The 16,210-nt window shown below is 39.4% G+C and overlaps 1 protein-coding gene across 1 annotated transcript in view; it reads right to left on the bottom strand.

Moving 5' to 3' along the window:
• The window catches only part of NRGN (neurogranin), a 28,838-nt gene extending 16,733 nt beyond the window's left edge, over positions 1–12,105 (bottom strand). The window contains exon 1 of the mRNA XM_087969741.1: positions 11,953–12,105. Within this exon, the coding sequence (XP_087825867.1) occupies positions 11,953–11,967 (15 nt within the window). The 5' untranslated portion in view covers positions 11,968–12,105. The remainder of the gene's footprint in view (positions 1–11,952) is intronic.
• Between the last annotated feature and the right edge of the window lie 4,105 nt (positions 12,106–16,210).

Consider the following 16,210-nt stretch of genomic DNA (forward strand, 5'->3'; position numbering starts at 1 on the left):
TTAACCTTCTGTGTGGGCAAAACTTTGTGATTTTTAAGCTGAGAGCAGCTTATACAGTTTAATGGATAACCTCCCTCTCTTTGGTAGAGAAGGAAGAGGACAAATATAAAAGTTACCATATTTTATTCAAGATTTTGTAAGTAGTCTAAGCTTTTCTGATGTTGTTTGCGACAAAAATAAGCTAAGGTTGAAGGTTCTACTTGCCGACCAGTAGCTCATCTAGGACAGACAATAAGATATACAGTACAACGATGTCTTCATACAACATATCATTAATTTATAAAGTTTATGATCTTTAAACTGCATCTAATAGAAGATCCAGAATAAATTAGTTAACCCAAAGGTACTATTCCAAAAGGCATCTGGATTTTCTGGATTTTTTTTTCCCTTGAAAACATTTTGCTTCTCGTCCTAGGAGCTTCAGATCTGAAAAATTGAAGAAACTTCATGGATTTGAAGCGAAACATTTTCAATGAAAAAAAAAAACCCCAAGAAAGTCCAGATCAGAGGTGGTATTCAGCAGGTTCTGACCAGTTCTGGAGAACTGGCAGCGAAAATTTTGAGTAGTTCAGAGAACCGGCAAGTACCACCTCTGACTGGAGATTTTACAGTATCCTTCCCGTGCCACGCCCACCAAGCCACACCCACAGAACCGGTAGTAAAAAAAAATGCATCCCACTACTGGTCCAGATGCCTTTTGGAAAAGGACCTGTGTGACAATGACCATGATCTGGATGATTGAGAATCTTCATAGACAGGAATTAGGCAAATTTCACATTCAGTTTCTGTCTCAATCTTAAATTCATTCATTTTTGCCTCAATTTGCAAATATCCTTGCAAATTGTTTGCAAAAGCAATCATGAAGACATGTATACATTTCCACATATACTTTTACAATATTCTTGTTTATCTGGAATCTGGATCATCTTTTTCCTCAATGAACCATAGTTTTGCTGCTTTATAATCAAGAGCAATGTCACAATTCCTTGAGATAAACTCAGAAGTCTTTTGGAGAGACTGGATTTAAAAGTGAGGAAAAAATCCTATCATTTTTCTGTCTGCTGCCCAGAGTTTTTCTGAGTGGGCTGCTTACAAATATGATTAATAAATGAAGCAATGAATGTTTCCCATTATATTGGGGAAAAAATGAGTCCATTTGGTTGTTGAAGGGATCACACAACAAATACACAAAGGAAATAAGTCAGGAATCAAAGTTTCAAGGTTCAACCAATAAAGGTTAAATTAACTCCTATTGTTGCAGCTGTTCATTTAGTCATTATTTATAGCAATGTCTTACTATCAATTGAATTTTATTTCTGTCTTAATTTTCATTAGCTGCCAGAGTTACTTTAACAACATAGATAAAATAGTCACTATAATTGGACTCTTTTTAGTTTTGAAACTATAATCACTCATGTATTATTTTTCCATACACATTACATCACTGTGTTTTTAGATATAATAATAATAAATGACTTTTCCATGACTTTTATGATTATAGTGGTTGTATATATGTGTGATCAGTAATTTTACCATTCCATTATTCCAAACAATCATTTAATTGCCTTATGTAAATTGTATAATACCTTATTATAATTTTTACTGTCCAACTTCTTAAATATTAACTTATCATTTCACTTGTTTTGTTATAAGATTTCATCGTTTGTTCTACTGTAATCAATTGTGACTCTTTCATTTTGCTTGTCAATGATCAAAAGAAAATAATTGACTGGCTACTTAATTTTGATTGAAAAGTTGCCTGTCTTAGCTCAAGTGTCTTTAAGGAGTCAGATGCATGTAATGAGATAGTACGAGTCTAAGAAATTGGTAACCCGGACATCTTATAGGTTTCAATAATGAACATCCACCAAAGAGCACAGGTGAGGATCAAGGTGTCATGATAATATATTGGAGAAGGATAGGATTGTGATTCCTAGTCACTGTTTTGGATTTTAATTAAAATTGCTTATTTTTGTTTGTTTTTCTGATGTATTGCATGCTGCTCAGAATCTCAGGGTCCACATTTGGTGGCCATATAAATTCTTTAGCTAACTAAATTGTACAAATTAAGTAGTATTATTTTCATAATGATATTTAAGCCCATGAGATATCTATCCTCCTGGATTCTACACTATGTCTGTACTGTCGGCCTTTCCTGAAAACTGGGTCCCGGAACTGCAGAACTTGGATTGACCTTGTTAGACAAATGAGAAAGGCGTTACAACTGGGAGGAAATTTACACATTGTACAAGGCACACTTGTATAAATTGTGGTGGACTAATGACATAATATGTTAGTTCATATTCTGTTCTAACTTAATCTATGAAATTGGAGTGGGCTTAAATGCTATAAACTATCCCAGGTAAACCAAATGCAAAACACAGCCAGAGCATCTAATTCTATTTTAAAAGGATCTTGCAAGTCTGAAAATACAAGTTTCCCGGTCTCTTTTACAGCCTGATTAATTTAGGGGGGATCCTTCCTAAATTTCTTTTGATGATTGTTAAGCAGCTGTTGGATTTTTCTCCCTTTTATCTGATCATTCCATAGGCAGCATGTCTTCTCCTCATCCCACAAGATCTTTCCACATTCTACATACCATCATAAATGCATATTTAACTAGAGGCTGTGTTCACCCAGCATACTAAACCAAAACTCAGTATGCCCATATCGTGACTTAGCAATCAGAATTCGTAAACAATATTTTGTTATCTTTTTTTAGTAACCTTGGTTTAGCTCTAAATTATTATGATGTGTGAGCAGGCAGCATATCCTGCTTACAGGTTATAGCTAAAGGATGGGTTCTAAGTTAGAAGAGAAACTTAGCAAAGGGCTATGTGGTAGGATAAGGGACGTGGTGGCTCAGTGGCTAAGACGCTGAGCTTGTCAATCAGAAAGATCAGCAGTTCGGTGGTTCAAATCCCTAGCACCGTGTAACGGAATGAGCTCCCATTACTTGTCCCAGCTTCTTTCAACCTAGCAGTTCGAAAGTATGTAAAAATGCAAGTAGAAAAATAGGGTCCACTTTGGTGGGAAGGTAACAGTGTTCCGTGCACCTTCGGCCTTTAGTCATGCTGGCCACATGACCATGGAGATGTCTTTGGACAGCACTGGCTCTTCAGCTTTGTAACAGAGATGAGCACCACCCCCTAGAGCCGGAAACAACTAGCACGTATGTGCTTTACCTTTACCTTTATGTGGTAGGAAGGCTATTCTGTATTGGCGTATTTATTATGGAAGCAGGTGGGAAATCATTTAAATTTTCCATAATGCCCTGCTGTGATAATTTATGAAGGCATCATGGGTGATTAGTATAGTGACTTTCTGACCAAAGACCAATTCTGAGATTTGCCAGCTGTTAGAGATACCAAGTGTTCACTTGATAGCTGTTCAAAATTAGTGAAAAATAAGGACAGGAAATCTGTGATGAGTCCAAAGAGCCATTAGAACACCAATAGGAGTATTAGAAAATATGATAGTTCCACAGGTATCTGTCCTTGCAAAAGGTCAGCCTTCTCTATGCATTTGCTGCTCAAAACTTCCAAATAAAAGTCAGCTTTCCCCTGATAATCATCATGCTGAAATATTTCTCTGCTCTTTATCCAAGATCATCTGATTGTTTCCTTCATGTCTCCCAACTTCATAGTAACCATGTAAACTAACCAACTGGCCTTCTTCTTCTTCTTGGAAAAACTCTTTTGGCTTTAATGACGTTACCACAAATAAGCCTCCAGACTTTTACTACTGTAAGCCGAGGTTCTTGATAAATTGTCTTCCTTCCACTAGTTAATTACATTTGTGGGGCCAAGTATTTAAAAGGAAGATTCTCAGTTCATACCATGTTCTTCATCCATAGTAGAATTTTTGTGCTTATGTAATTTGTCACTGTTGGCTTTGGTTACATTGCCACATGTTTCTAACCTGAAATTGGCCTTAACGTTCGGTATTGTTTTTAAACTTTTAAATAGGCATGTTTTGCATATTCTGTTTATGTTTCTCCCATTGTATCTTATTTTGTATATTCTTTTCTTTTCCTTCCTTCCTTCCGCATTTTCTATATTACTTTTCACTAATGTACATATGTTATCCACAATTTTGCCTAATTTGGGTAGATTAGAATAGGTATTTTAAATATACACTTGCCCACCCAAAATGTGCAGCCATCTATTAGATTAAAAAATAGAAGGGGAAAAAAAAAGACATCAAAAAGGCCAAAAGTGAAAAGGGATAATATATTTAAAAAGTCGTAGAAGAGAATATGGGCTTGGAAAAGAGACCCAGATTATTCAGCTGAGTGTAACATCTTCAGAAATGGGTCTTTGGCTTTGAAAATTGATGCCACAATGTCCCGGTTTATCTTTTAGGTGCCACATAAACCTTCCTGGCTTTTAAAGAGATACCAATAATGAATACCAGCATCAGTGACCCATTTTTCTGCCTCGGTACTGAATAATTAAGAAGTAGATACCCGAGATGTGCTCGTCAAATGTGTCAGTCTGTTTGATGATAACATATGGGCTTCATCCCTCAATGGAGTTAAAGGAAGGCTGTCTCCAGTTTCTTGTTGCCTTGTCCTTGGCTCAGTCCTTTGTAGGCACTTTTACACCATTCTCACTTTGTAGCAAAGCTTTCAACAAGCCCCAAGTTTCAACTACTGTTAGCTAAAGGCCATGTTTTACTCAGTAAGAGCTTCACTTGGTTTATTCCACCCCCACCCCCACCCCAAAAACCCCAACAGTGGATCTCACCAGTTGGCAATCCTTCTCTATGGCGGCACCTCTGCAATACTAGTTTTAGATGTTTGGAAGTCCTTGGGCAGGATGTGAAGTGGTTCTTCTTTTGTGTCAGCCTTACCAGGTGGCCCAGACACACTGGAAACTCACCAGATAAGCTAATTCTACAGTGTTTTATTGTAAAGCTACATGAACAGAATCTTGTGAATCTAACAGGAAACCTCCTGAGCTTCTTGCTCTGCCCATTATGCAGCTATAGGCTATGTTTCCTCTTATCTGATCGTTCCCTAGGTAACATCTCTTTTGTCAGTCTCTACATAGCATTACAATCTATCAGGTTTCTGGCCTGTGAGTTGTCAGTAGAAGAGGAAGAAGAAGAATAGAATAAGACCTTGGACAGTTCTGTCCCAGACAGATTCTGCCTCTGGAAGTACTGAGCCCATGGGAATGTTGCCATGACTGTGGACGATGTCGGGAAATTGAGGCAAGGAAGCACCTGGTTGTATAGAAAGCCAGCTTAGAAGTAGACTGTTCCCAAGCAATTTATCTCCTGTAATGAGGATTTACTGATATCAATTGTGTCTCGGTGAATATCTCCGCTTGTGCTACTAGGGTTCAGGGTGAAACAAAGCAACTTTTATAGCAACCCAGCCTTTCTTTCCAAGTCACATCAGGCTGCCTGGAATTCCTGATCATTTCCCAAATGCTTCTGTCTTGCACTTTGAACCAAAAAATGCTGACTTTTTGAACTCCAGGTAAACTGGGATTGCAACTTTGTTTTTCTCACTTCAGCTGTGAATAGCGTCCACCTTGGGGAAAAGACTTTTAGCAACCAACCTTAAGGCCTAGGACTTCTCACCTTTCATCACTGCTTGCAGAGCAAACAGAAAGACTCCTCCAATAATTCAAACTTCACTTCTAACTTTCACCCACTGTGGTTTGCTGGTAATGCATTGCTTGGAATGACACACATTATTCAAAAGGGAAAATAGCTGTCAGGCCCTGCTAATGGGAACATTCTCCAACACACGTCTCCTTTCCTTTGGAAGAACCGCTGTGAGGCTCTGAAAAGCAGGACACCAACTTCAGCTGGTTGAGGGCGTCATATGGCATGTCTTTGGCTGGGAAACAACCAGAGGTGGTATTCAGCAGGTTCTGGAGAACCGGCAGAGGAAATTTTGGGTAGTTCGGAGAACCGGTAAATACCACCTCTGAATGGTCCCACCAACCCCATCTATTCTCTGCCTCCCATTGAGTTCCAACTGATCAGCTGGGTCTTCTTTGGTTGCCCTGAAAAGGAGAACGGAGCTGGAAAGCAGGTTGCTGGAGTGGGGAGGGAATGGGGATTTTGCAGTATATCCTTCCCCTGCCACATCCACCAAGCCACACCCACTAAGCCACGCCCACAGAACTGGTAATAAAAAAAAAATTTGAATCCCACCACTGGAAACAACCCCTTTGTGGTGTGGTTTCTCAGAGTTTCAAGGGAGAAATGGGTAGTTAAATATCTGTAGGACTCCTTATACGTCTCTCAACCTGCTCCTCGCATGCAAATTAGAGGCCCCAAAATTTGGTTCCGGCCAGTGTGTATGGCTTCTGGGGGCTTCCGGAGAAATGTTGATGGACAGGGTGGGATTCCACTGGTATAACAACTGGTTCAGTGACTGCACGCTTTGTGCACGCATGCTCCACGTGTGCGCACTCCGCATTTAAAAAGGCAAGCCCGTATTTACATTCAACTGCAGCCTCTGTGAAGAAAAGAGTGGAGGCAAACCGCTCTGCCGTGTGAATCAGTTGTGCTCTAAACAAATAAAGCACAGGAAAGAAGCACGGGCAGGGAGGCGGGACTACTTCCTCATCTCAACCAATCAGTTCCAAACGGAAAGCTAAGACATTGGAACAAAGGATTAGCGAGCAGTGAAACCAGTAGACCCCACCTACTGATGGACAGCTCACCTTACTGGTTCTGTTCCAATAACTGGTTGCAGAAAAAAATATGGGTGTCATGAATACAGAAAAAAGGGCATGTCCAGATTAGAAAATAGGTTTTCTTAACCCTATTCCCTGTTCTCTCCGACTTGATCAGGTCTTCAGCTTATCTATCAAGTTTATTTCTAACTCACTAAAAACTGGCAGCAGCTGACAAGAAGGGCTGGGAATTGCCTTCACATCTTTATTGTCCTCAGGAAATAGGCTTTGCACCTGATAGGAAGCTGGGGAAGGTAGGGTACAGAGGTGGTATTCATCAGGTTCTGACCAGTTCTGGAAAACCAGTAGCAGAAATTATGAGTACTTTGGAGAACTGGCAAATCCCGCCTCTGACTGCCCCTGCCCCCATCTATTCCCTGCCTCCCATTGAGTCCCAGCTGATTGGCTGGATCTTCTTTTGTTGCCCTGCACAGGAGAATGGAGCTGGAAAGCAGGTTAGTGGGGTGGGGAGGGCATGGGGATTTTGCAATAACCTTTCTCTGCCGTGCCCACCAAGCAATGCCGTGCCCACTAAGCCACGCCCACAGAACCAGTAGTAAAAAAATTTGAATTCCACCACAGATAGAGTAGCTCAAGAGCCAGACATCCCTAACCCACCTTCAGACTTGAGTGCCACTGCAACTTTACAAAGGCCTAAAAGTATATCAAGACCGTACAAAGTTCTGAACTCTGCAACATGTGGGCCAGTTTAATCTGAATACAATGACCAGTGTTCTCCCATTTCCCAGCTGAAATACTCCCAAACTTCTGGGAGCTGGACCAGATGTGCACCTGCATCTAGCTTAGAAAGCTAACTTCTGGCTTTATGATAATGTCATGGACTTGGAAGAATTTCTGGGTCAAGGCATTAGCAGGGAAGTGAACTTTCTCTTAATGACTATGATTTTAATTGAATGGATTCATGGCATTCCATTACAAATACACTAACTGGTACTAAATAGAATGGGTGGACTTTGCAAATATTTCTCTCTCTCTTTTTGAAAGATGTTCCCATACTTTTAAACAGATAGAACAATAACTTGCATATTTCTTCTAATATACCAAAGCACGGAGGATACCAAGAACATCAAGAACATATTCAAGTACTATCAAAATGGTTTATCTTTGCCTTCTTGCAATGGTTCATTTTTCAACTTTCTAGTTTAACCTATTAGCAATAGCATTAGCACTTAGACTTGTATACTGCTTCACAGTGCTTTATAGCCCTCTCTAAGCAGTTTACAGAGTCAGCATCTTGTCCCCCAAAATCTGGGTCCTAATTTTACCCACCTCGGAAGGATGGAAGGCTGAGTCAACCCTGAGCCTGGTGAGATTTGAACTGCCAAATTGCAGGCAGACAGCAGTCAGCAGAAGTAGTCTGCAGTACTGCACTCTAACCACTCAGCCGCTACAGCTCATAAAATAAACAGCTTATTGCCCTATTTCCTGGTTGTTGACCATCTACATTTGTTGTTGACCATCTACATTTCAATGTCAGTCCTGCATGGGTTTTTTTGAGGTGGGCCATCTGGGCAGTCATGTTTGTTAGAGAGATAGGAAATAGCCAGTTATATTTTAAGAGTCTGTTGCATATGAATTAATGCAAATTTGAATGATGGTGCAAAGAAGCATCTGCCAAAGTCCATATTAGTGGGGTCAATCTATCTTATCTAAAACATCTTTCCTGCTTCTTACACGCTGTCCTGGCCAAGCATGGCTGGAAGGAGAAAAACACAGCCACGGAATAACATCCTCTCCTGAAATGGAGCAATTCCACATAGTACATGCCTGGTTCTTAATTGCATTTCTATCACCAAATTGTTGGAAGTGCAATCAAGAACCAGGCATGTACTATCATATGTGATGGTCATGTAAAACAGCAAATGAGTATTGGCGAAAAAATCCAGACATGATTGGAAGAGCTGATTGGACAAAAATAGAATTTAAACCAGATTATTTTTTATTAGGAGTCACAAATGAGAGATATAGCAAAGGGGTGACTTATTTAATAATTCATATTATAATGGAAGCAAGAATGGTTTTTGCCCAAACTGGAAAAATAGGAAATTCCCTTTGAAGTGATTAAGAAAATACTGAATTGCGTTGAAATGGATAGATTGACGTTGGAATTGAAAAATAAAAGATGAGACAAAATATTATGAGATGTGGAATACATTTTATCAATGGTTGGAACAGAGAGGAGAGACCCAGAGTAAAAAATAACCAGGATTGTTATTTGGAGAATGGAGAATTGAAGTTATGAATATAATCATAACAGAATATAATATACAAAAGTTAAAAATCAATATAGATAAGATTATGATGGATAGACCAATTGTACAAAGGAAACAATGTATATATGATATCTATCGTATATTTTAGTATATAAGGCAAAGATGATGCCAGGACAGTTACACTGTGTCCAATGTTTTAATGTGCAATTAATAAAATTTGTTTTAACAAATGAAATGGAGCAATTCTGGTCATTATGCAGATTGAGTTCAAAAGGAAAGGTGGACATTTTAGAAGGAGCACTGTGTTAGTCTAAGGTGGCAAAAAAATGTCAGGAATCTGATCATTCCTTTTCCAGCCAATAATTTTTATTTATTTTTTGTGAGCTGCAACTCACTTCATTGGAACTGTAGGAGAAGAGAGCAAAACACCTTTTAGGGATTCTAGCATTCCTTCCCATTGCTGCTTGTTCCACCATCAACTCCAAGAAGCAAACAATCTTTGCATGTTTTCCTATTCTCTCTCTCTTGGATGCTCCTGAGCAAAGGCCAGTGGTTCAGACATGCCCAATTTTTCTTCATGAATGAACTTTTATTTGTTTATGGGCACGACCAATAAAGGAAAGAAAGACTGAAGTAGTGCTTTCAGAAGAAGTGCACAAGAACTGAGTACAGGAGCTTCAGTGGTAGAAATTCTCTCAGTAATTCTGTTCATGAAGTAGGGAATAGGAATAGAATAGCATAGAATAGAATAGAATAGAATAGAATAGAATAGAATAGAATAGAATAATAGAGTTGGAAGGGACCTTGGAGGTCTTCTAGTCCAGCCTCCTGCTCAAGCAGGAAACTCTATACCATTTCAGACAAATGGTTGTTCAATCTCTTTGTAAACACCTCCGGTGTTGGCGCACCTACAATTTGTGGAGGCAAGTTGTTCCACTGATTAATTGTTCTCACTGTAAGGAAATTCTTCCTTAGTTGTAGGTTTGTTCTCTCCTTCATTAGTTTTCATCCATTGCTTCTTGTCCTGCCTTCAGGTGTTTTGCAGAATAGGTTGACAATTTCAAAAGCCACCTTAGTGAAGATTGGGGCAGAAAGGAAGCAATCATAATTGAACGGGGAAGTAGATGAGGCATGCCAAGGGCATTTGCACAAGTAGCGGGCTAATATTCAATTTCTGGATGTGTGTTCAGTGCTAGGATGTTTGGTTTTTGGTTACATCATAGCCATTTATTGTATGCTGCTTTTTAAATATTTTTTCCTCCTTGTTAAAGATAGCCTAGGAAACTATAATACTGAAGTCTCTATATCCTACAGTACTCTACATGATCCACTATTTAAAACTTATGACAACAGCTGCCGGATGTTTTACACAAATAAGCCAGTACTCACATGCATGAATTTATATCTATATGGTGGCTGAAAGGAATCTGTCCAACTAAGCAGAGATTTGAATGAGCGCCAAATCGGATCTGGCCTAGCAATTCAGATGTGTGAAACTTTAACCCGACATTCTTCAAAGCAAATATGATCTGGATAAGTGGGAAACAGGCATGGTTGGCATCTCCAGAATAGTTGGCAACCCTTAACCTCACCAAAAGTATGAGCTTAATTTCTTCCCCTCCCAATGGGGAGCGATGAGAAGTATTGTCCAAAACATCTGGAAAAGGCCAATCATTTGCATCTGATCTGGAGTTGCTTTTGCTCTTCCAAAATGCAAACCCACACATTGAAAAGTCAATCATTCACTCAATCAGAATAGAGCTGGAAGGGACCTTGGAGGTCTTCTAGTCCAGCCCCTGCTCAAGCAGGAAACCCTATACCATTTCAGATAGGAGGCTGTCCAGTCTCTTCTTAAAAGCCTCCGGTGATGAAGCATCTACAACTTTTGGTGGCAAGCTGTCATTTTTCTCACGGTTAGGAAGTTTCTCCTTAATTACAGGTTGCTTCTCTCCTTGATTAGTTTCCAACTATTGTCTCTTGTCTTGCCTTCTGGTGTTTTGGAAAATAAATTGACCCCCTCCTCTTTGTAGCAGCCCCTCAAATACTGGAATACTACTATCATGCCCCCCACACCCAGTCCTTCTTTTCTCTAGGCTGTCCAGAGAAAAGAATACATCCCACTCATCTAAAGTAAAGTGTTTTAATTTCTTTCCTGTTTAGTAAAACAGGTAAAAGGATTTTTAATCCTGGTCCTGTAATGAAGAGGGGGCTAAGATACGCTTCCATCTCAACACCCCCTTTGCAAAAGTACGTTGCTGCTTTTTCCTCCTCTTTCTCGCTCTCTTTTTCCCCTCTATAGCACAGGAACAGCAATCAGCAACAACTCCCACACATCAACTAAGAGTTCTGCTGGCCCTGTTGTTATTTCATGTTTAGCGCTCCAGTAATTAGAAATGTTTATGCCAGGCAGAGACACTGACTCTCAAGCTGTCAAGAGGGTCGCGGAAGGGGCTGCAACAGCTTAAAGCAAAACAGTCAACCAGTATTAATTTGGAATTACTACAAATGAAAAAGCTGGTTAAATCCAACAGTTCTAACATCCATCCATTCATCTATCTATCTATCTATCTATCTATCTATCTATCTATCTATCTATCTATCTATCTATCTATCTATCTATCTATGCCTCCCTTTCATGGATATACATCTTTCATTCATTCTCCAAAATGTCAGCAAAGTCAAGTAAATACAATGAAAGACCATCTATGACTCCCACTCTCTAATTTCCCATGTCCCATAACATAAAGGACATAATAGACCCTCAGCCAAGGGGGAGAAGTCTGCTTTTTAGCAACGTTAAGAAAAGAGATTCAGCCCTTAATACCCCCTACAGTTTTGCTGGAAATCCAAAGACTGTTTCCATTAATCTTTTGTCAATGACAACAGCAGCACTGAAAAATCCTGGCTTTTGTTCCTTGACTTTAATTGTTTGTTCCCCCTAGTCAGTTTTATCACCTTCCTGTGTAAAACTTGGTGGTACAGGTTTTTGTTTTAAAGTATAATATAATTGTACATACATTACAGCAATCCATCCTGGGAGATTGATAGGTGCTCGGAAGTCTGTGATCCGCTTTCTGCTCCACTTCCAAGAAAGAAAAGCTTTCTTTATTTTCTCCTCCGGTTGCCTTCGGATCTATTCTTTGGCAGGTGCTTAAGTTTGAGTGGAGCTTCCTGCCTGTGGCATCCAGGACAGCTTCTCAAGTCTAACCAGCCAGCTCTGATTCTTGTGCTTTTTAATTTCTCTCTCTTTCTCTCTCTCTCTAGCTTATTTTACAGCAACTCCCCTTGCTTCCAACTAACACCCGTAAATACTTAAAGAGACAGGCAGTCTAGCATCAAGAGCTCTTTGTCATAGAAACAAGACAGTGGGGCAAAAACCACACCCAACATTTTAGGGCCACTTCAATGAGTCACTTTTATTAGTTCATTGAGACCCATTTATGGCTGGTTTATCCCTACCAAACCTCATTCGTTATGGACTTAGAGGTCTTAGACATTAAAAGATATGTGGTGTGAATGCACACAATTTATGTTATTTATTTATTTGTCAAGCATGTATTAGATAACAGATATAAGTATAAACATGATTATTAATACATGAAATGGATAAGAATAAAAGGGAACATTAGAACAGGGATGGTAGGCACGTTGGTGTGCTTATGCACACCCCTTAAAGACCTCTTAGGAATGGGTTGAGGTCAACAGTAGACAGTCTAAGGTTAAAAATTTTGGGAAGAAACCACAGTCAATAAAACAGCTTGGTTGCAACATGAAATGTTACAAACATATGGGAAAAGTGACCTGCAGATGATGGTAGATCTGGCCTTCACGATGGACAGTGAGTATCTATGCTCCCCACTCCCATCCTCCATTGTCTCCTGGAGTTGGCCCAAATTCATGTTCATTGTGTGAATGGCACTATCTAACCAACTTATCTTAGCTGTCCCCTTCTCCTTTTGCCTTCAGTCTTTCCCAACACAAAGGTCTTTTCCAATGAGTCCTTTGTCCCAAAGGTGCTTTTTCAAGAGATGAAGAAGCTTCTTGGATGAGAAACAAAAACGTCTTCAAGGAAAAACCAGAAAGTCCAGTTGCCTCTTGAAAAAGCACCTTTGGGACAACCATGACCTGGCTGACTGAGAATCGCCATAGACAATGAGTCCTTTCTTCTCACTTGATGGCCAAAATATTTCAGCTTCAGCTTCAGTATCTGTCCTTTCAAAGAAGAGTCGGGGTTGATTTCTTTTAGGATTGATTGATTTGGTCTCCTTGCAGTCCAAGGGACTCTCAATAGTCTTCTCCAGGACCATAATTTGAATGCATCAATTATCCGCTGCTCAGCTTTCCTTATGATCCAATTCTCACATCAATCTATTACTACTGGAAAAACCATAGCTTTGACTATATGGACCTTTGTCAACAAAGTGATGTCTTTGTTTTTGTATTAGTTTACCTTGTATCCACAGGCTCACATTTTTATCTCTAGATAAATCAGGTTCATCTTAGGCTTAGCATACCATGTACACATAAACTAAAGGCCATCCTGGATTCAGATGGCACAGTAAATTCATCTGAAGACTTCATCCCAATTTGGTGGAGCAATGTCTATTAAGCAGGCTTCTCATATTGTGCCAACTCAGCCATCCTTTCTTAACTCTACCAGCCTCATAAGCTTATCAAGAGAAGGCTTAATGCCTGCACATTATTTTATGATAAGCGAAGTAAATTTTGCTGCACCATAAAACTATGAGGATTTCTAGGATTTATTTCTTGCCAGTTGTGCTGTTGAGTATCTGTCATGATTTCCTGAGACTCCCGAGTTAATACAGCATATATAATTAATCACTTAAAGATCTAAAAGGCTTGCCATCTCTTAAGAGAAAAACGAGATATAGATATAATAATAAATCCAAAACTAAAAGTTCACACCCAGTCTGTGGATAGATTTAACTAATTATTTTCTCCTAATTTAAATGAGGCATGGATCAGATGGCATGCCTTAGCAATCCAAAATCTCATTAAGATTGTGCAAGACTTTAAGAAAAGAAGGGAATTCTGTCTGAGTGTGAGCAAAGTGAGAGGGTGTGAATTAGTGTGGCTCAGCTGTGTGTTTGCTTTCTCCCATCTGAGTTGCCTGCCTACATTAAAAAAAAATGTGCTTCCATAAAATAATGGAAGCAATTGGACGTTGCTATGCAACCTTAGAATTCTCCCACTCCATCTTGCAACTTGTCCTTGGCTTGTCTTAATGTGTTGTGTGTATGCATGCACTCATTAGCAAGGGCTTTAAAAAAGTTTTTTTTTTTAAAAAAAAACCCAAAACACAAATAACTGACCATCATGTTTTGGAACATATTTTAAGCACATGCCATTAGTTGTCCAAAACTTTAGGTTACATTGATACAGAGGAGAGATTGCTGTTGTATTTTTTTCAGAAGAGACCTGTTGAATTAAATCAGGATCCAATTTCTTCGACATTCTGTTTTCCAAAGTGTCAATCCTGTGTTTATAGGAAATCCTTAGCATGAAGAAAGCAATATTTATTGAATGCTTCCCAGAAAGCGACATGCAGAAGGAATAATTTCTACATAGTAAGATGCCAGAAAAAAAGGGACTTACTAGATCTATTGTCCATTGAAATTCTCTGCCAATTCCACTGAAAGCCACTTGTGATCATGAATTCCATGAAAGTCTTGTGATCATGAATTCCATGAATTGTGAAGTCCCGAGTGTTCTCTGAGCTTGGTGTTTTTCTTGCAGATGTTTTATTACCAAACTAGGAAACATCATCAGGCAGCACCAAGAACTCCACAGGTTAATTTGAACTGGACTGCTGCCAAATGAATACTGGAGTTGGGAGGATATGGGTTAAACTTGTAGTCCTACACTGCTTACCTGATCCAGAGCAACCATATCAAAACCTGTTTGTTCTATCAGGGAGAAAGATATAATTATGCCTCTCTTTTCCCCTTTTTAGTTCAGAGTGTTTAGGGGTGGGGTCTATCTTTAAAATCAGGAAATCGATATGAAAGGAAGAGTTAATCTTCTCTTATGGCTTCTACTCAGATAAACACAGTCTATTAAGTTCTCAAAACTTGCTTCTCTTGCTGCAGACATTTAATCACCAGACTTGATAACATCGTCAGTGAATGGGGGGGGGGGGGTGAACTCTGCCATGCACTGATTAGTTATCTGACCCAATAATCAAATATCTTCAGGAAACAAGTACAGTAGCTCAGAGAATACCAAGAATCCAGCAATGTAACCCTAAATTGCGCATATTCTCCACTGTTGCAGTCTACCATTAATTTAGCCCCCACCTTTGCAAATTCATTTTTTTCTGATTTCAATGGGATCTATTTGCATTCATCCCATCAGCCACTCCTAGAGCAAGACCCATTTAAAGCCGTGCTTCTTTCGGAGCAAAAGTGCCGATTGTTCAGCAGTAGCACATGGCTGAGACAGTTCTCTAGTTCTTCTACTTGGAAGAAAAAGATGTTGGCCTGTAGCCACTCTAAACATGGGGCAATTACTGTCATGTTGATTACAATACTTGTCAAGTTTTGTTTGAATTTATATAAGGCTGAACAGCATGGCGTGTTGCAGTGGTGAGGATGTTTAAAGAGTAAGTGATGATTTTTCTATGACAAGCAGATCGCAATAAAGGGAGAGGTTGCGAAGAACAGTTACTGCACCAGCTGAGGTGGATTTATAAGAGATTAGGCTAGCCTAATGTATATCTAGATTTGAATCCACAGCAGTCTTTCCCCAGCTAGATTTCCTTCCAGATATTCAAGACTGTCAGATTTTCAAGCCAGAATCTGGAAAGCAAAAGGCTGGGGTAAAAGAATTGTGCCTAACTTAAAACAAAATTAAACCAATCTCATTCAAGTGATGAAATCAAAATATTCTAAATCTATTTGCTCCAAAAAAGAAGCTTTGCCTGAAATTCTTATGTTTTGGCTACTTGTGTTAGGAGCATGACTACCAAAGGGGATGAAAGTGTTCTGTCTTCAAATGTTCTGTCTCCTTTCTAATGGGACTTATCCCAGCTTCCTACACTCTAGTTAAATGCTATAGTGATGAGTTCCATTTATAACATTTTTGCAGACCAGGAAGCAGAGACAGACCAGCAGATTAAAGAGAATGGCATAGAAAAACAGAATCATCGTGCTGGGCATATCCTGGAAGTCTCCTAATCCAACTCTCTGTCCAGGGAAGGAATTATCAAACCATCCCAAACTTAGGGTTTCCAGCTCAATCATGGGATTGGACTAG

The sequence above is a fragment of the Notechis scutatus genome, chromosome 7 (assembly GCF_049901735.1).
Source record: "Notechis scutatus isolate UNSWTSFEM ecotype Mainland chromosome 7, rNotScu1.2, whole genome shotgun sequence".
NCBI classification, from domain to species: Eukaryota; Metazoa; Chordata; class Lepidosauria; order Squamata; family Elapidae; genus Notechis; species Notechis scutatus.